Below are 18,702 nucleotides of genomic sequence, written 5' to 3'. Positions count from 1 at the left end.
AAAGTCACTGAAATTTTTAGTTACACAGCCCAGTGAGTTCTCTTTAAATACAAGTAACACTATCACCTGCCACTGAACATTCCTTAACATACACCTTAGACAGAAAAGGTGAGTCCTGGGATCTGTTAGAATAACCAACAGTTTATTAAAAGCTTGCCATGGGGCTCTGTGCCAGCCCCGTAGCTGGGAGGGGCTCTCATGACTGCCCCCAGGCCTGGGAGCAGCCCCTTCTGAGGTTCTTATTTTGTTCCCCTGCCCCAGCTCAAATCTCAATTTAAAAAAAAAAAAAAAAAGGATAAAGGACAAGACGGCACAGGACGTCAGACAGCAACAGGGGAATGGAGAGACCCAGGCATCCTGACCCCAAGACCCCATCCTGATCTTTCTTTCAGGAAGACCTTTTCCTCCCGTTCTCCCCACCCCAGGCCCCAGACCTGCTCTGTCACATCCCAGGTCTGGGGGGCCTGGCGTCCCCAAGTCCATGGCCCCATTCCAGGGGGTAGTATAGTTCGCTTTATATAATATATCTAGACCCACCCTTCCCCTCCCCCAGGGGACTAGATGAATATTTGACACGCATATCTCCCTCCTTTCCCGAGGCCGTGATGGAGAGAAACCCTGGCACCATGGTGGGGAGGCAGGGGCTCCTGGTCAGCCTTGAGGCACCTATGCCCAAGCTGGCCTTGGGCCACTGGCCAGCCCAAGAAGCTCATGAGATAAGGTCTGAGGGGAGCTGGAGCCAACTTCCTGTCCCCCACCCTTGGATGGACCTCAGGCTTAGAGCCTCCAGGATCAGGCTCCACCCACCCCTGCCTCATTCATCGGCTTATCCACCTTGTACTTCAGGAATAGAAGTGGGAGGAACCATTGAGGATGTGGGAAGCGACACTGGTGCTGCGGCTCAGAGGCCCAGGCACTGCAGCAGCAGGTGGGCCCACATTGTCACTGCCACTGCCCCCCGAGGCTGCTCGTCGCAGGGGCTGGGGGCTGTTTCTTAGCAGCAGCAGGGCTCCACCACGGGGTGTCCCACTCTGTGCTGGGGGCCCCAGCCAGCTTGGGGGACCCGGGGGAGCCAGGAGAGAGGGCTGACGCCAGGCTGGGGGGGGCATGCCTGGTGGAGGAGGGCCATGGCTCCAGTGCGCCCCTGAACGGGGAACAGGACGGGAGGGCCAGGCGGGGGCAGGGGGTGGAGCAGGATAGCCCTGGGCAGCAGCCTCAGCTGGGATGCCCCCCAGAGCCATACTGGAGAAGCCCAGCCTCATGCTCTCAGCATCGAAAGCCTCGATCTCACGGGCCTGCCGCTCGAGCAAACTCCGGATTCGCTCAGAGCGCCCCGTCTGCAGGGCCAGCAGCTCCTCTTCCACCTGAGGCACCCAGAATAGAGGTCAGAGGGTCTGGGGTGGGGGCTGCCCTCCCCACCCCATCCTGGAAGCCCAGCCCTCTTACCCGCTGCTCCAGCAGTGCCCGCCTCAGAGCTACTCTCTGCTCCAGCTCCCGCAGCTCCCTCTCGTGTTGACTCTCCGTGCGGATCTTGATCTTGCTCTGGTAAGCATTGAGCAGCTCCAGCTCCTGTTGAAGCTGCTGCCGAAGGGCCTGGAACTCTGCCTCCTGGGTCTCATCAAGCCGCAGCTAGAGATTAGGTAGAGCAAGTTTTCGGGGCCTCCTCCCCTACCCCCACAATCCTCCCCTGCCCCAGCAGGCCTGGGCCCTCAGGTTTCAAGAAGCAGCCAGTCTCAACATCTATCAAAATGAAAGGTCGTCATACCCTGTGACACAGCAATTACACTTCCAGGAATTTATCCCCCAGGTATACTTGCACATGTGCTTGAAGGTGTTCACTGAAGCGTTGTAATAGCAAAATACTGGAAACAACCTAAATGTCCACCGATAAGGGATGGGTTAAATAAATTATGGTACATCCATACCATGGAAAACTCTATGCTCTTAAAAAATGAGGTATGTGTACTGACATGGAAAGATGTCCAAGAAATACAAGGTGGAAAAAGAAGTTAGAGACCAGTATATAAAGTATGATTCCACTTTTGTTTAAAATTTTTATATAATTTTCTAAATATGCATAGGAAAAAATCTAAAATACAATTAATTGTTAACAACAGTTACCTCTGAGAGGTGGGTTAGGTGAGGGAACGGCAATGAATAAGAACACTTCTACTTTTTACAGTGTTATTTTAAGTGGCCTATTCCAGTGTGATGTGTGATCACTTTTAGAACAGCAAACTTCAAAATCCTCCAGAAGTCTGAGCAAATTGGCCTGAGGGCCACAATCATTTTTATTTGTTCCCTGTTCACAGATTAAACTAACTCAGGCCCAGGAAAAAATTACAGCCACTCTTTCCTTGGTGGTTCTTGGGTGGAGTAGGCAGGCTGGCTTTGTCAAGACCTTAAGAAAATACTTAAGAGAAATAGTAAAACCATTGCAGAGAATACCAACAGTGGAAGAATATCTGAGTTTCCCAAGAGCAAAAAGCCCTATCTCTGTCTACACCCCCCACCTGCAGTGCCCACAGCTAAGCTGGAAATACAAAGGCCAACCTCCACCACGCTCCCTCCCTGGACCCCAGGCCTCACCGCCTGTGAGCTGAGCATCTCTGAGATGGACTGGTCGTACTGCTCAGCTAGGATTGCCAGCTTGCGGGTCTGTTCTTCCTTGAGCCGCTTAAGGAGGCTCTTGTGCTGAGCTTTGGGCGTGGTCTCCAGCAAGTGTGCCCGCAGAGCCTTGTACTGCCGAGTCTGGATCTTACACGTCTCCTGGAACTGCTTCTTGATCTGCAGCTCCTTAGACTATGCAGTGGACGGACCAAGGGGAGATGGGGGCAGGGGAGAGGAGGAGGAGGAACAACCAGGGGAAAGGGAGAAGAAAGAGAGGAGGAGAGGAGACAGAAGCAGAGACAAGAAGAGGGAGAGAAACAGAAAACATGTTAGACAGAGGGGGCGGGGGGAGCTGTATACAGACAGACATGGAGAGATGGGATTGTGTTGAGAGAGATCAGGAAGATTCTCAATGGGCAAGAGATGCAAAGAAAACAAGACATCTTCCAAGAGCACGTTCACAGAGTTGGGTGGAAAACTCACAAGAAACAGCAGGAGAGTTCATGGACAGGGAACTGAGAATCTTGAGAGTACTGAGTGCACACAAGAAGCTTTGACCATGCAAAGAGGGAGAAAATACAACCTAGAGATAGACGCCTGTGAGCAGATACAGAATATGAACAAGTGAGAAAACCAAGTCACTCAACACACACATGGAAGACAGCAACACAGCTGAGGAAAGACAGAGGAAGTCCCAGGTTCATCACCTCAGGGTGGGAGGGAGGGAAGGATAAGCACCAAGCTAAGAAATGGATAAGATGGGTGGCCCCATCTCGGGCCACATAAGGGAAAGGGGCAAAGGAGGTGGCCAGAAAGGGCCCGACAAGTTCAACAGGCCAGCAGCTGCCACCCTGACCAGATATCCACATTCCAGCCCGGCCCCTTGTATACTCAGCTCCCACTCCAAGCCCACAACCAACCCCATTTCCGCAGCCCCCACACTGTCTGGGCCCCCAAACTCACCACCCCCTACTGTGGACAGTTTGCAGTGCCATCCCCCCAGCCCTCTAGGGTAATGCCTGATGCCAGGAGAGAAACTCAGCTCCCAGACAGAAGGCAACCACGTAGGGAGTGAGTTGGGAGGAAAGGCAGTGAATGAGGACAAAAGGACCCAGAACCTGAGGACTCTCGGGGAGGAATCCACAAACAGGGGAACTGTGGGACCAAGAAGTTCTGGAGAAGCTCAACAGGGGCCCAGACCCCTGAACTGGTGGTGGTCATGGTGCAACGAAGCTATGAAGGTAGAGAGGATGAGGCTGAGGAGTGAAAGGGGTTGAGGTAACGTAGATGGGGTGAAGAGGTCATGGAACTGGGGGCCAAGGGTCCAGATTGGGGGCATACCGGGGAGGCTAGGCGGCAGGACAAAGCAGACAGAGGCAGCCTGGGCCAAAGGTACAGTTCCGCTCAGATATTTTATTTGTGTTTGTCTTTTTCTTTTTTTGGTGGGGGAAAGGGGACAGGTTGGAAGGGAGACAGAAAAACAAAATCAAAGAGAGAAAAAAAAAACATGACTCTTCCCACCCACTGCCACCCCTGGCCCCAGGCCTGAGTCGATGAGGGTGAGGATGAGCACACACAGTGGGAGAACAGCAATAACTTAGGGTGTGTGGGGGAGCATCAGGAGAACACAAAATATAATCTCCGGACTCCACGGTGGAGGAGGCTGCCTGTCTAGAGGCCCAAAGGGCTAGGGGTGAGGTGGGGAAGCATACCGAGGAAGGAGTGGTGAAAGGGAGGAGAGGACTGGGACTGGAGAAACTTCACTGAGTAGTGGGAGATAAAGTGCTCAATGCTCTAGATTTGGGCTGGGGAGAAGCTAGAGTTGGTTACCTCCAGGGAGGCAGGGCCCGGGACTGGCGGGTTCGGGATCTCCGCCCAGCTAGAGTCTCTGGTGGTGGTTGGTGGGAGGCAGGGGGGCCTAGCCGGCGCTGGCTGCGTGGTAGCAGCCGGGGGATACGGCTGGGCCGCTCACCCCGAAGCAGGCCCCAACTGGCCAGTGTGTGGATGGCCCAGGGGGGCAAGCGGGTGGCTAAACCTTGGCTGGCCCGTGCCAGGCGCCAGTTCCAGCCCTTGCACAGGGCCCAAAACCTTGCCAACAGGGCTAGTGGGTGTCGGGCAGTGCGAGGATTACCCCGCCGGGGCCCAGGGACAGGCAGACGGCTGCGGAAGCCATCCTTGTTGGTCTTGGGGTAGAGTGCAAATAGGCCCCGATCCCCCACAGCCCCACAGCCCTGTAGGGCCCTGAAGGCCATGGGCGACAGACGCAGCAGAGCGCGCAACCAGAGTCGAGAGATGCCCCGGCGCATCCGAGGGCCCTGCTGCCGCACCCATTTGCCCCCAGCCGCCATAGCTGCCAGAGGTAGAGCCAAGCCTGGCCAGGCTAGGAGCCAGGCAGCCCCAAGGCCCAGAGGGACACCCATAAGACCTCGGCGCCAGCTCAGACTGAGGACGGCCCCCAGTGCGGTGCCCTGAGCCAGGAGTAGGAATAGACTGGGGGGCAGGTGCAGAGCTGTACAAAGCAGTAGGTAGGAGGCCCCCAGGCCCACCAGCCCCACCTCAAGGGCCAGCAGGGCTGCCTGCAGGCCACCCCCACCCTGGGCCGCCAGCAGTGGGAGCAGCAGCAGAAGTAGTAGGGGCAAGAGGCCAGAGGAGGACCCCACTGCAAAGGAGAGTCCAGCCAAGAGGCCATGGGACAGGAGTCCAGGGAGCTGGCTAGTAGGGCTGGGCCTCAGATGTGTTGGAGGGGGTTCAGGGGGGATGTCTGGTGAGGGACAGCCATCTCCAGAATCCCTCGGGGTCCTAAATGGAGCACCCTCCTCCTCTTCCTCCTCCTCCTCAGGGACTGGGGTCAGTGTTGGACCCTGGACCCAGCCAAGCTCAAACTCCTCATCCAAGAGGCTACCATCCTCCTTCCCCCACAACCTCCATTCCCCGGATGCCTCCTGGCCCACAATGCTCCTCTCCTGGGGTGCCGGCGATGGAACTCTAAGCTCCTCTATCTCCTGCTCAGGTAGCCCCCAAACTTCCTCATCAACCAAACTCCTATGTTTCTGTGGACTGGGACTAGGGGTTCCTGACTCTTCCCCCAATATCCTCTGCTCCTCTGGCTCCAAGGCAACCCCTTCCTTCCCCAGAATCCTTCTCTCTGGAACTGCTTCCTCCTCCTCTCCCAGAATTCTTTGGTCTGCCTCCTGGCCAGATGAGCAGGACTGCTCTTCTCTAGGGGTGCCTGTGTTAGGTGGTCCCAGAGCCCCAGGAATGGGGAGCGGGAGGCCCAGGGGACGCTGGCCTGCACGTACTTTGAGGCTCTTGGGCTGCTGGCGAACCTGGGCTGCATGCTTCTGCCGCAACTCTTGCTCACGCCGCTTATTGTACTCCAGCTGGTTGCCCAGCTCCGTCTGGTGCTGCAGGCGGGTGAGCTCAGCCCGCGTGCGCTGTACGGCCTGGAGCTGCCGTAGCTCCAGCTCCCGTGTGGCCTCATGCTGCCGTAGCAGCAATGCACACTCCAAGTCCTTCTGTGTCTGTTTCTTGTTCAAGTCCTGAGGCAAAAGGGAGGCAGGGCCCAGAAACTGGTCAGAAAGCCTTGTTGGTGTCAAGGAAGTGAGAGGCCCAGGACTCCTTGGCAGAGGGAGCCGAGGGTGGGGAGATGAGGGGTGTAGATGAGAGGTGTAAGGGAGCCAAGCTCCTAGCTGGCCTGGGAACTCTAGCAGGGTCTAGTGGGCACGAGAAGCGAAAGAGGTGTTGAAGAGAAGCCGAGCTGTGACACGAATGAGGGCAGATGGGAAAGACAACCACAAGTGAGGCAAATGGAAAAGGGTAGGTGCCTGGGATCTGGGAGGGGAACAGGGAGGGGGTGGCCTACCTCTCGAAGCAGGTCCTGGTCCAGGCTGTGACGAGCCAGCAGCATCTTGCGCTTGTACTGGCGACACTGCAGCTCAAAGTACTGGCGCTGCCGCCGCAGCAGTCCAGCCTCCTCCTCCGCCTGGCACTGCTGTAGCTGCTCCTTCTGCCGCAAAAGCCACTCAGCCTTCTCCCGCTTGGGTGTGCTGGGGTTCTCCTGGAGCTCCTAGGAAAGGGCAGCAGGAGAGCAAGGAGGTCAGGGCCCGCCTCACCCTCCATCAACCCCACCCACTGCTGCAGCCCTATCCCACCTCCTTCAGCTGCTCCTTCCGAAGTTTGTAGGTTCGCTTCTGCGCCTCCAGCAGGGCAGCCAGCTCCTTCTTCTGCTGCCCGAGGATGTGCTGCTGGAACTTACGCTCCTCAGCCTGGGCAGCTCGCGCCTCCTTCTCACCGATAGCCTGGTGCCGCCTTGACAGCTTTTCAGCCTCAGCCCCAAAGCCAGCCCGCTGCGCCTCGAGCTCCCGCTGCAGCCGCGCACTGTGCTCCTCACGCTCGCCCCTCAACCTCGACTCCAACGCCAGCAGCTGTTTCTGGTGCTGTCGTCGCATCCGCTTATAGCCACTCAGCTGCTCCCGCAGGGCTGAGTCCTGCTCATGCTCCTGGATCTGACGGCTGACCTGGAGGCGGAAGAAAGGATGAGAAGTGGGGCGCAGCCCTGGCCCCCATTTTATTAACACACATAGTCTTCGTGCTCTATGGGGGAAGAACGTGAGTGTTAGCCTTATGGGTTTAATTCTCATTTGATATCTTCCTCACGCTTAACCTCTCTGAGCCTGCCACCTCAACTGGATCATGGAGATATCTCCTTCAGAGGCTGGTGAGACTGAATGAAACAAGAAAAGGTGCTGAGCACAGGGTTTTGCATAGAAGTAGGAACAATTCAGATTAATTCAAAAGAATGAAAGAATCAGACAGACCTGGGACCAGATCCCAGCTCTGTCACTTACTAACCATGTGACCTCAAGCAAGTTAATGCTGCTAAGCCTTAGCTCTATTAAATGGGACAATAACACCTCCTCACAGGGGGCGGGGAGATTAACTTTGATACCTATGTAATAGTGTCTAGAACACTCTGAACCAGTAAGTGATGGTTCCTTCCCCTTCAGCAAACACTGAAGACCCTTTACAGCTCAGATACGGAGCCAGAACATGGACCATGGGACACTGGAATAACAAGAACACTGGGCCTGGATGTCCTCATCTGAAGTTTGAGCTCAGATCCCACTGTCAAGGGCTATGTCAATGTACCCCAAACTAGTCCAGGTGGCCAAACCCCTGGAGATCACAGACCTCTCTACACAGTACCACAAAGCACCAAGCATCACAGGGTCTGAAGAGTTGTCCTAAAAGAACAACCAGCCATAAGCAGAGGCTACAAGAACATACTAGACCAACCAGTGGCCTCCAAGGGGACCATTGAAGCTTACAGCTGAACAGGAATGTAATCTAAAAGTTTATTAAAAGTATGGACGAAAAACTATGTTTTAGGAAAAGTATACCCCTTTTCCTATGAACTGAGAAAAACATCGCTGTTACTTTAAGAGAGGACCAAGGTCCTGGTTACAGAATTTGGGAAGCACCAAAGGTAGCCCCCCCTGAGTCACAGCTGTTTCATCTCACCAATGGGATCATACCCTCACCCTCCCAGAAGAGCTGGAAGGATTAAATACAGGGATGTGTGTGGGCCTGAAAGCCAATTACTGGCACAGGCAGGTACCTGTACACCATCTCTGCCCTCTAGGGGCACAGAATCCAGCAAACCTGTCATCATGCTGTTCAGGAGTACCACAGCACAGGATATGAAGCACCTGGCTGGCCAGGAGCCTGGGAAGGCATGCCAGGAGATGCTATTTAAGTCCAGCCACAAAAATGGAGTACGAGCTGGGCAATGTGACCAAAATAGTCTATTGGGAGAAGGGAGGGGAGAGGGGAGGGTTTAGGTGAGACGGTCGAGGTGAGAAGGCAAGAGACAGCAACACAAAGTGAGGGTGGAATCTGGACTTAATCATATGCCACAGGGAGAAAGTCATTTCTGGACTTAGATAGTCTGGGGCATCCAGGATGGCTGCACTTACCAGGGAGGCAGTACGGATGGTGGCAAAATGGTCCCGGTTGCGGCAGTAGGCCCGTCGGCGGGCAGAAGAGGTGGTGGATGTGGGAGCCGGGGCTGCAGGTGGCTGGAGAGGGCCTGGGGTCATCTCTGGCTGGTAGGGGTCATCATAGAGGTTGTCAGAGCCCTAGAGGAAGGGAAGGTGGAAGGAATGCCCAAGGCTCAGAGGTCAATGGGCCCACAGGGAGTTCCCTGGAGACCCAGGCAGACTTAGAGAAGGAGCAGTCACGCATGGGAGGGAGAGCAGGGAACCAAGGTGATTCCTGAGAAGGGGAGCTGGGGCTCGGCCCTGCCGCTGTCAGGCCTACTCAGGGTGAGCTGCATACCGGCAGCCGGTGGATGATGGAGCTGTGGGAGGTGACTGTGTGCTCGCCCTCCTGCATCATGGCCATCTCCCGGGCTTCAGGGCCTTCTTCCTCCTCCTCCTCCTCCTCCTCCTCCTCTTCCTCCTCCTCATTGTCAGAGGCATCTGCTAGGCTGTTGACTGAACTGCTCTGGCTGGAGGCGCTGATGGACATGCTGGGCACTGAATGGCTACTCTCTAGACTGGTCAGCGTCCCGGCCCGGTGCATGTAGGGCTCTGCCTCCTGTGGACAGGACACAGGCTGTTGGGCAGGGAAGGGGAAGGACAAGGGATGTGCATATGGAGGTAGCACAAAGAGACAGGGGGTATGGAGAAGGGTGGGGAGGGGCGCCAAGCAACCGCTAGGAGGCAAGCACAACATGGTGGTGAAGAAGGGTGGCAGGGCAAGCCGGGTCACCTCCTCCTCCTCTGGGGCCTCAGCGCCAGGGCCATTGGGCGCCTCTTGGAACAGTATCTTCTTCATTTTGCGGTACTGCAGATTGTCCAGCTCCCGAACAGCATCCTTGGTCCTCTGGATTAAGTCCATGATGACTGTGGGTGGCCGCTCCCGGAGCACAAAGCGGTGCTGGGGGAAGAGAGCACTGAGGCCTGCCGCCAAGCACCTCCCGCATCCCAATATCCCGTGGATCCTGGCATTCCCTCTGGCCTGAGGCACTCCCCTGGGGCCCATGCCCAACACAGGTTGATGCTGGCCTTGTCCCAACCCCTCCTCCCACATTAATTTTTACCACCCCGTCTCTACTCCCCACACAGTCTCTTGTTCCTCCAGGCATGGCTGACAGGCAAGAACAGCCAGGAGATCTGGATTCTAGTCCAGGTCTTCTATCAAAGTGCTCTGTGCCCCTGGACACGTCATGAGGCCTCTCTGGGCCTCATAAAGCATCCCACAATTATAAAACAAGTAGGTCAGGGTAGACAATCTAAGTCAGTTCCCAACTAGGGGTCCTTAGGCCCCTATGGATCTCTGAAGGGAATGGGGGCCCCTCTACTTTTGATAACTCAAAAAACCCCTAAGGGAAATCATACATTTCCCCACGACAAGGCTACACAGGCTTTTGGCTTGAATTACATCAGATTGGTGTGGTAACCCTGGTTATTGCACGCTGGCCAGAAATTCTGGCTGGCAATTATATATATCTTTGATTAATAAAAGACGGGAAAACAAATGATTACTTAATAAATAAAGGCAATCTGGTAGACAAAACCCTGCAAAACACAGAGTCCACTGGGCACGGGGGATGGGGGTGGGAATTCATAAATGAAGTTCTCAGTGGAGGAAGAATCAGGACTCACTAATTTCACTGAGGGGTTTCTGTGGCTCCAACAAGCTACAGTTCTAGGAGAATGCTAGGCCAGTGAGCCCTCACCTTCAGAAGAACCTCTGAGGTTGGTCTGTCTTGAGGGATTTTCTGAAGGCAGGAGTCGACAAAATTCCGGAAGTACTCAGACCTAGAAGTCACAGCAGGGGAAGGGTGGGGAGGGCGTGAGCCAGGCAGCCTTACCCCTATGGCCTAACCCCTGGGCCCAGGAATCCCAGTCCTCACCAGTGTCCTGACTGGAGCACGGGGGACTCGTTCTGTGCAATGTGGTATAAGGCACTCATCGCATTCATGTTAAACAGCGGTGGTTTCCGTTCCGCTACAGAGAAAGGTCAAGGGGGAGAAGGTGAGAGGTGGCAGGTGGGCAGAGGAGACTGGAATGGAAATCAGAAGACTTGGGCTCACACCCCAGCTCCCTGACTTCCTCACTCCATGACCCTGAGCAATTCCCATAATCTCAATTAATCCTTCCTCTGTAAGACGCAGCACGCATCCTCTCCACTGCACATGGGTGGAATAGGTATCAAAGAAAATAACACATGCAAAAGCACGAATGAAGGCAGAAGAAAGCACATTCAGTTGCCAACCCAACTAATATTTATTAGGTGCCAAATCAGAGCAAAAAACTCGCTTAAGTATTACGGGCAAGATGAAAAGCAATAGACAGGCCCTGTCCTCAAGGAACTTCCAGTCTAATAGGGAAGATTAAATAGGATTGAACAAATAGCATCAAGTTCAAAGTGCTAATTGGCACAAGAGGAAAACAGGTAAATGGCTGGGAAGCTGGGTGTGTGGTGGGACTTCAAACTGGTACATTCGCAGGGGATTCAGGGAAGCTATTTTGGAAAAAGGGATATTGGATGCAGGCCTCAGATCAGAAGTCACAAACTAGAAGCCCCTTGTGGCCCAGACAAATGCTTTGTGTTGGTTTTGGTTTTTGCCTAAACAGTGATTTTTAAATTCTGATAATAATAATGAAATAATAACCTAAATTTCCAGTTTCTCTTAAAAACTTAGATCTGGTGGAATGGAGCCTACATTCCTGCATAACAATGGGCTGGAGCTAAGCAACAGCTGCCCTCTTCAGGTGGGAACAGCAACCTCCGGTTTGCTGTAGTCTCCTCCATATTGCTTCCCTGATACTGACTATCCATTGCCATTTATAATAAAGATTGATGGGTTTTTTCAATAGTAGAGAAATAGTTCCCTGCACCCATGTCTCTGCCAAAAACTAGGAATAAAATGGACAGCTCTAGATTTTTCTTATACCTGGCCTGCTTCACATATTTCCATCGCCTATCTGGTCATGGCCTTAAATGGTAAATGTAGACATGTGTAGATGGAGGGAAAGGCAAGTCCAAATCTCCAACCTTGGGCACAGGAAACAATACAAACAAAGGTAATTAAGAGAAAAATTCAGAACTTGTTAAGAGGAAAGCCAGCCTTTAGGAAGCAGAGCCTTTAGCTTGGTGGAAGCAAGGATGGGGATGGCTTCAGTCTTGAAGGCAATGGGGAGCCACTGACAGCTCTGAGGAGAAGAGAAAACAACAGCACATCTCTCTGATGTAAAAGAGACTGGAAGGAAGAAGAGACTGGCAGTGGGAGAGATCACTGCAGGAAATTGTTGGTAAGAGTAACTGATAACATCTCTTTCTTGGGCAACTATTTTGTGCCTGGCACCGTGTTGGGGGCTTTACAAACATTATCTCACTAAAACAGTTGTTTCAATAGCATTGGCTGGCAGAAATGAGAACCTCAACATGGCTTCAAGACCTCGTGAACTCACTGAGCCTAACTCTCTGGCCTTATCACTCACTGTTCTTCGTTAACACATGCAATATTCCAAACAACTAAGGCTAGTCTCAGCTCCCCAGGCATGCTCCTCTGTCTGGAATACTTTTCCCTGCAGTCTTTCAAAGCTACCTATTTATTTGTCTTGTGGTTGTTTAGACATCTCTGCTACAAGGAGACCTTCCTCGGCCCCTAACTAGGTCAAATACCTTGTTTTTTGGTTGTACTGCTCCCATATCTTCTCCATTCAGCTTTTCTTACATTGAAAGAAAACATGCCTATTTCCTCAACTTGAATGTAAGCTCCAAGAGGGCAAGAACCTCATTCACTGCTCTACCCCCAGAACCTACTAGCACAGTGCATGGCACACAGTGGGCACCCAAAAAAGATTTAGAACTAGAGTAGTGGACAAGAAAAGATGAATGTTATGAAATCTTTAGGTCTAAGAAATGGCAGGATTTGACAGCTGCCTGTACTGGGGATCAAGGGTAGACTCAAAATGGACAGATGCTTGGAGGCCTCAGAGGATGGGATGGTGTGGGGATAGTAAGAAAAAGAGAAAGGAGTGGAGAGAAAAGAGGATAAGGAGCCAAGAGGAGAATGTCCTTACCCAGCTCGATGCAGGTTATGCCCAAGGACCAGACATCCACCTTGCCATCATACTGCCCCTCATCCATTGCCAGGATCACTTCTGGAGCCATCCTGGGAGAATGGTCAGGAGAGAGAGGCTAATCACCCGCCCAGACCCTGCCAACTCCTGCTCCCAACATCCCGGGAGCTCTCTCCATTCACCACCACTCCCACTCACCAGTATGGGGTGCCCACGAAGGAGTTGGCAGGTGCCATGATGGATGCGGAGCCGAAGTCCCCCAGTTTCACCAAGCCTGGCTCTGACAACAGGATGTTTCCAGCCTTCACATCCCTGCCAAAGGCAAAGCACAAGGATAAGACATGCATCTCAGAAAGGCTGGGCAGGGGCTTTTGCACCAAGTTTCCAAGAAGACTGGAGCCCAGCAGAATGAGGAGTGGTGTAAAGAGCACCCCCTCCCAGCCATTGTCAGTACTGCTTGTACCTATGGATCATGTTGTGGGAGTGCAGATAAGCCAGGCCCTGAAGGGCCCCGTGGGTCACAGCTGCAATCTCCACCTCCTGAAGGGGCTTCTTGTGCACTGGGGAGTAAGGGAAAAACATCAAACTGAGGGAGCCCAAGGGTGGGACTGGAACTATCTTCCCTTAACCCTTCCCCTACGGCTTCTCTGTTCTTCTCCCTTCTCCCACCTGTTGGCCAAAGAATCACTTACCTTCTAGAAGGTCAGAAGCTGAGCCCAGGCAATACTCCATCACCAGCTATGGAAGGGTCAAGGGTCAGAGATCAGCAGATCTGGCCACCCCTGGCCTATCTCCCTTGGAGAGAGATCCAAAACAGAGGGCCTCCTTGCCTAGCCTCTACTCAAGCAATGGTCCCAAGGTAATAACAGGGAGAAACGACAACTGGGGAAATGAGAGGGTGGGGGGAAGTCCCTGGAGTCAGGGCCTCCCTTAGAAAGAGCCCAAGACATCACTACCATCTCCACCTGAATCCCATCATTCAATCTCCAGCTCTCCCAGCCCATGTGCCCCCTTTCAACTGCTAATAGTCTATGTCATTCTTCAGCCTCTCCCTCTGGACACACAGTGCTGCTTATGAGTTTGTCTGAGGACTGCAGAGGTTGGGAAAGATTTCCTCCTTCCCATGATCTGCCCAACAACACCCTGAACAGGGCCCACCTAAGAGACTAGACCAGGATAAGGATGGGCCTGGGTACTGAGTACAAAGATCAGGGCAGAGTCAGGGGGCCAGCTCACCCAAGCCGTGTGCTCCCTCAGGTAACAGCCCCGGTACTGAATGGTATTGGGATGCCGGAGCTTCTGTAGGAACCGCACCTCCTTGATGATGTCCTGCCATTTCTGAGAAGGTCAGGGGAGGAGAGGCTTACTTAGCCTGCATCTTGAGCCTGGGGTCCCCTGCCTCCTACCAGTCTGTCAAGCCTGACCTACCTCATTTGACTGCTTCCCACTGTAGGACATCTTCTTGATGGCCACCACCTCACTATTCCGGACATCCCGGGCCTAGAGGACCAGACCAGAAGGTAGTGAAGGCCCCCAGTGAGCACTGGGTAGCAGGAAGACTTGCTGGCCCAGCAGGAGAGGGCAGGAAAGCCTGGTGTGGTGGAATAGTGTACAGGGCTGTTTGGAGGTCCACAGTGGGAAGACAGTCCCTGCCCCACCCTCCCAAGCCTCAACTCACAAAGTACACAGCTCCAAAGCTGCCATGGCCAATTTCCCGGAGGTCAGAGAAGAGCTTTTCCGGGTCATCCTTGAAGAAGAGCTCAGCCACATCAGGGTCCTTCAGGCTCCCGGCCCGGCCCCCAGCTGGCATGGTGGCCCCTGGGGGCCCTGAGAGTGGGGCTTAACCTGGTGAAAAGATGGGACTCTTAGAACAAAGATGGGGCCCTCAGAGAGAGAAAGGGCCCCTCCTCCCCTAGTTCCGATGAGGGGGAGGCATTACCAAGGAAGGGCAGGGGGAGATTAGGAACAATATCAAAGCTCAAAAAAAAAGAAAAAAGAAAAATGAAGTTGCCCTGGCAACGACTGCACTAGGGCCGGGTCCCTGGAGTCCCTAAAACTAAAGGAAGACTGGGAGCTCAGCATCCTCACCAACCCCTCAGCCCTCAACAAGTTCCACTTCCCTACAGCCCCTAAATCTCACCTCAAGAATAAAAGATTCTGCCTCCCAGCCAGAACCCCAGATCCCCAAGCGTCCTGTCCCACAAGTCCCACGCCCCAAATATTTCCAGGTACCTTCCTGTTCCCCTTGGCGTTGAGGCCCCCTCCTCCCTCAACCTCTCACACTCTGGAAGAGAGCAGGAAACAGCCAAGGCCGGAGGCAGTGGAAATCCGGCCATTGTTACAAGTGGGTACTGGCCCACAGGGGCCAGGAGACTCGCTCTCAAAAAGGGCTAGGGACACTGTGGCAAGCGGGAGATCGAGAATGGGAAGGACAGGGATAGAAATGGTGTCTGGCTCTGGGGGCCTGCGATCTGGGCTGCCTTACTTGTCCAGTCCAATGGCACACGCAACACACACAGGTACAGGACATTTGCAGTACAAAGAACATTTATTAAGCATATACAGTAAGCACCTTACATGCATTATCTCTCATTCAATCCTCACCACAACCTTATGAGGTGTTACTATTACCCCTATTTTACAGATGAGGAAAGGCACTCAGAGGGGTTAAGTGACTTGCCCAAAGCTGGTCCTCTACCACTATGCTTTCAAAATAGCCCTATGAAACAAGCAGGGCAGGATCAGGATCACCATTTCATGGATGAGATCGCTGAGGCATAGAAAGGAAGGACTTCTCCAAGGTCAGAGAACAGGATCTTCTCCTCTCCAGTCAGGCCTGTGTACTCATTACTCTCTCAACAACTCACCCCAAGCTCAGCCCCCTCCTCTAGGAAGCCTCCCCTGACTACCCCAAGCCCTTGGGGGGAAGAACTCCTAGAGCACCCTGCCAGAAATGTACTGAAAACTCCAGCAGTACATCAGAGCCAAGACCTCCTGAGGGGATTCCAGGCCAAACTCCTGGATAAGCACTTGTTGGAATTTAGGCACAAAGGAGTTTTTCAGCAGAGCTCAACTCCCAGGGCAGAGTTCTAGCTCCTTAAAAGCACCTAACAATTTAGCATGTAATTATATTCTGTCACACATTGTTTCCTGTTGTGTTGTTAATTTTGTCTCCTCAGCCCCACTGGAAGCTGGAGGGCAAGGAGTAAGCCTGACTCTCTGGTGGGCCCCCAGGGTGCAGAGGGCTCAGAATAGCCTAGGAGATTGATTGATTGCCCTCAGCCCAGCCCCAAGCAGCTCCCAGGCCGCTCAAAGCAGGCCCCTTTCTCCATTCTTCTGCCAGCAACCCTGCCAAGCACCCCTCGCCCCCACCACACACCCACACACAAAGGCAGGTGCTCACAGCTTGCCAAAGGAATCTTCTTGACCTCTTTACCTGCACCCAACCAAGAATGCCAACTGAGGACCCCAGGTCACATATAAGAGATGCCAGCAAAACATCACAAGGGGCCTCTTCCTCAAACACCAAACATCTGAGTGATTACCAAGGTCTGTGCTAAATCATAACCACCTTCTAAAATGGACAACGTTACCTCCATTCTACAGACGAGGAAACCCAAGCCTGTCCGCCCTAAGCTTCACTACCAGTGCATTTCATCTGCAATATACAGCAACAAGGCTTTGAGTAAGTTCCTTACACTTGGTCTTCTCTTCAGTAAAACGGATTACAGCGTGGAGCTGTTGTGAAATTTTTAATGAGATCTCGTACTTAGGAACACTATGCAGACACTCAGCATATGGATTTTTCCTTCCCTGCCTCCAGAGTCGCCACGACAAGGTTTTAATACTTTGGGGATCATCCTACCCCCCGGCAGCTTGGCTTTAACTGTTAAGAGACACCACTATCATTTGTCACAAGAGATGGCCCTCTCAGGAACCCAGGCCAAAGACTGGGATGAGGGTAAAGATGAAGGTCACAGTGGAGAGAAAAATCCATGAGGCAGAAGGCAGGGGCCAGAGCCTCCCATCAGGAAAAGCTTCTGAGTACAGGCCTCCTAAAAAGGAAGCTCTTCTCTCTCCCATTCTTAAATCTCACCCCAATCCATTCTCTTCTGGACCCATGGCTAAACCTAGGCACAGAAGAAAAGAGATGACAAGAGATAGGTATGGAACACAGGTAAGACTTGTTCAAGGACCTGGGTTCCAATCCTATTCTGCTGCTGTGGGACCTTGGGCAACCTGTCTGGGCCTCAATAGCCTCAACTGTAAAATGGGAAGAAGGCAGTAAAAGAGCCCCCTCACCAGATAATGAGGGGGGAGATGAATGAGAGAATGGATGTAGAGCACTTTGTAAATGATAAATCGCTTGACAAATTAGATTACTTATACCATCACAGCAAGAGGCTGGAAGGTAACAATAGTTGGGGGAAATACTGCCAAGCACCCCTAAACACAAATGCACATATACACTTCCTTGAAAGGACAAGAAACCCAAGCAGACCATGCCTAAAAAACAGATAAGCAGACCCACCATGGGGACCAGAGGCATGGGAATTAACACCCCAGAGGAAAGAGAGTTACAATCATGAAGGGGTAGCTGTGAGGGGCAAAGTGAACAGGGAGAAAACCAGAAGGGTGCAAATCCATCTGATTAGCTCAAGCACCTTAGGGTGTGACCCCCGTGATATCAGAGACCCTGTCACCTGAGGTCCCTCATCAACCAGACATAATGAAGGGAAAAGGAAGGGGAAGAGGGTGGCAGCAGAAGGCAAGGCTAGCCAGCGGCTGACCACTGGCCCAGCTAGGCTTCCCCATCCTGAGGAGAGAGCCTACCCAGGCCCAGCTTCCCAGAAAGCAGTACCCTCTCTTCTCAAGCTAGACACAGGGACCCGCGCCCCTGCAGCCCGTGTCTCACCTGGTAGGGGTCACTATGGTGCCCCAGCGCCTCCGCCTCCTCCTGGGGTCCTCCAGCGGCTCTGCCAAGCAGGGAGAGGGGCAAGGAGACCTTTCCCCTTGCCACCTCTTCCTCGGCTTTCGCCCTTCCTAAGGGGCGGGCCCGGGAAGCCTCCCCTGGAGGGGAGGGGGTGACAACCTGATCTGACCTCGCGGTCCAGTCCTCCTTTTCCTCGAGGGCGACAGTTGCTGAGTCCCGGATTTCTGATTGTGGGGTCTTAACTCCAGATATTTGAACAGGGGGAGGCCGAATCTGATATTTGAACTCGTGGGGAATGAACCCCGGATACTGGTGCACGCAGGGTCCTGAACCCCAGATATTTGAAACCCTGTGAAACAGAGCCCCAGGTTTAGAGAGGTTGGGACCCGAGTCCCGGATATCTGGAATCTCAGGGGCTGAGACCCGGATATTTGAGAAGCGTGGGGTCAGGCCCGGAAATTCGGGACCGAGGGGACTGAGCCCCAGGTCTTCGGCCACCGACAGGGGGCCTACCCCGAGGACGTCCGACCGCACGGTCCCTCTCACGCCGGGGTCCGAGGGTGACAGCCCCCACTCCCGCCCCGGCCCCCTCCCTTTCCCCTTCTCTTTCCCGAGGACAGCTGAAAGACTGTAGCTAAGGGCGGTCCCCGTGCCCTCTCCCCCTCTCCTCTTCTCAGTCTCAGCCTCTCCGCACCACAGCCCCGGTCTCGTCCCAGTCTCCCTCTCCCTCTTCCTCCCAATTCCAAGATGGAGACCGGGCGGGAGCGCGCAGGCGCGGTATGGACGCCGGGCCAAGGGGGCGGGGCCCTAAAGGAAACAGCCCCGCCCCTCTCTCCTTAAGGATGCGGCCAGAGAGCTGGGCAGCAACCCAGCCAGAGTGCGCGCGCGCCCCGCCACGCGGACCCTGGGTGGGAGGAGGTGGGGAGCAGGGCTAGTCTTGGAGAAGGAGGAGCCCAGCGCGCTGTCCGACAACTGGTGGTGGAAAGGGCTGCAGCGCATGCGCTCGCCCCGCCTTAGCGCGGAGCCCGAGCTTGTTGCTAGGGGAAGCTTTGAGGGGGCGCGGGT

General features: G+C 53.9%; 2 protein-coding genes across 5 annotated transcripts; both read right to left on the bottom strand.

Annotated features, from left to right (window-relative positions):
* Positions 1 to 121: 121 nt before the first annotated feature.
* Positions 122 to 18,391, bottom strand: TAOK2 (TAO kinase 2). 4 transcript variants are annotated; one of them, XM_027126427.1, is made up of 19 exons: positions 17,620 to 18,075; positions 14,383 to 14,549; positions 14,133 to 14,204; positions 13,941 to 14,042; positions 13,397 to 13,442; positions 13,168 to 13,264; positions 12,903 to 13,016; positions 12,705 to 12,796; positions 10,529 to 10,622; positions 10,352 to 10,433; positions 9,382 to 9,549; positions 8,947 to 9,207; positions 8,586 to 8,747; positions 6,762 to 7,127; positions 6,473 to 6,676; positions 5,910 to 6,149; positions 2,590 to 2,802; positions 1,447 to 1,629; positions 122 to 1,364 (listed from the first exon to the last, which is right to left on the bottom strand). In XM_027126427.1, exons 2-19 carry the CDS (start codon positions 14,512 to 14,514, stop codon positions 843 to 845), a joined length of 3,150 nt encoding a protein of 1,049 aa, XP_026982228.1. In that variant the 5' UTR covers positions 14,515 to 14,549; positions 17,620 to 18,075; the 3' UTR covers positions 122 to 842. The 4 variants fall into 4 exon arrangements, with proteins under 4 accessions (XP_026982228.1, XP_026982230.1, XP_026982229.1 ...); XM_027126429.1 differs by lacking the exons at positions 122 to 1,364; positions 1,447 to 1,629 and adding an exon at positions 3,952 to 4,043 and having other exon boundaries at positions 2,703 to 2,802; positions 17,620 to 18,391; XM_027126428.1 differs by lacking the exons at positions 122 to 1,364; positions 1,447 to 1,629; positions 2,590 to 2,802 and adding an exon at positions 3,923 to 4,043 and having other exon boundaries at positions 17,620 to 18,391.
* Positions 17,621 to 18,636, bottom strand: LOC113630319 (translation initiation factor IF-2). The gene is given in 5 exon segments (XM_071066764.1): positions 17,621 to 17,895; positions 17,898 to 17,970; positions 17,973 to 18,050; positions 18,052 to 18,444; positions 18,541 to 18,636. Coding segments are annotated over 5 exon segments (903 nt in total). The 3' UTR covers positions 17,621 to 17,632.
* Between the last annotated feature and the right edge of the window lie 66 nt (positions 18,637 to 18,702).

This window comes from Aethalodelphis obliquidens, unplaced genomic scaffold, assembly GCF_003676395.1.
Source record: "Aethalodelphis obliquidens isolate GAN/ISIS:26980383/991018 unplaced genomic scaffold, ASM367639v1 scaffold30, whole genome shotgun sequence".
NCBI lineage: Eukaryota > Metazoa > Chordata > Mammalia > Artiodactyla > Delphinidae > Aethalodelphis > Aethalodelphis obliquidens.
This window is presented reverse-complemented; position numbering and strand designations above follow the sequence as displayed.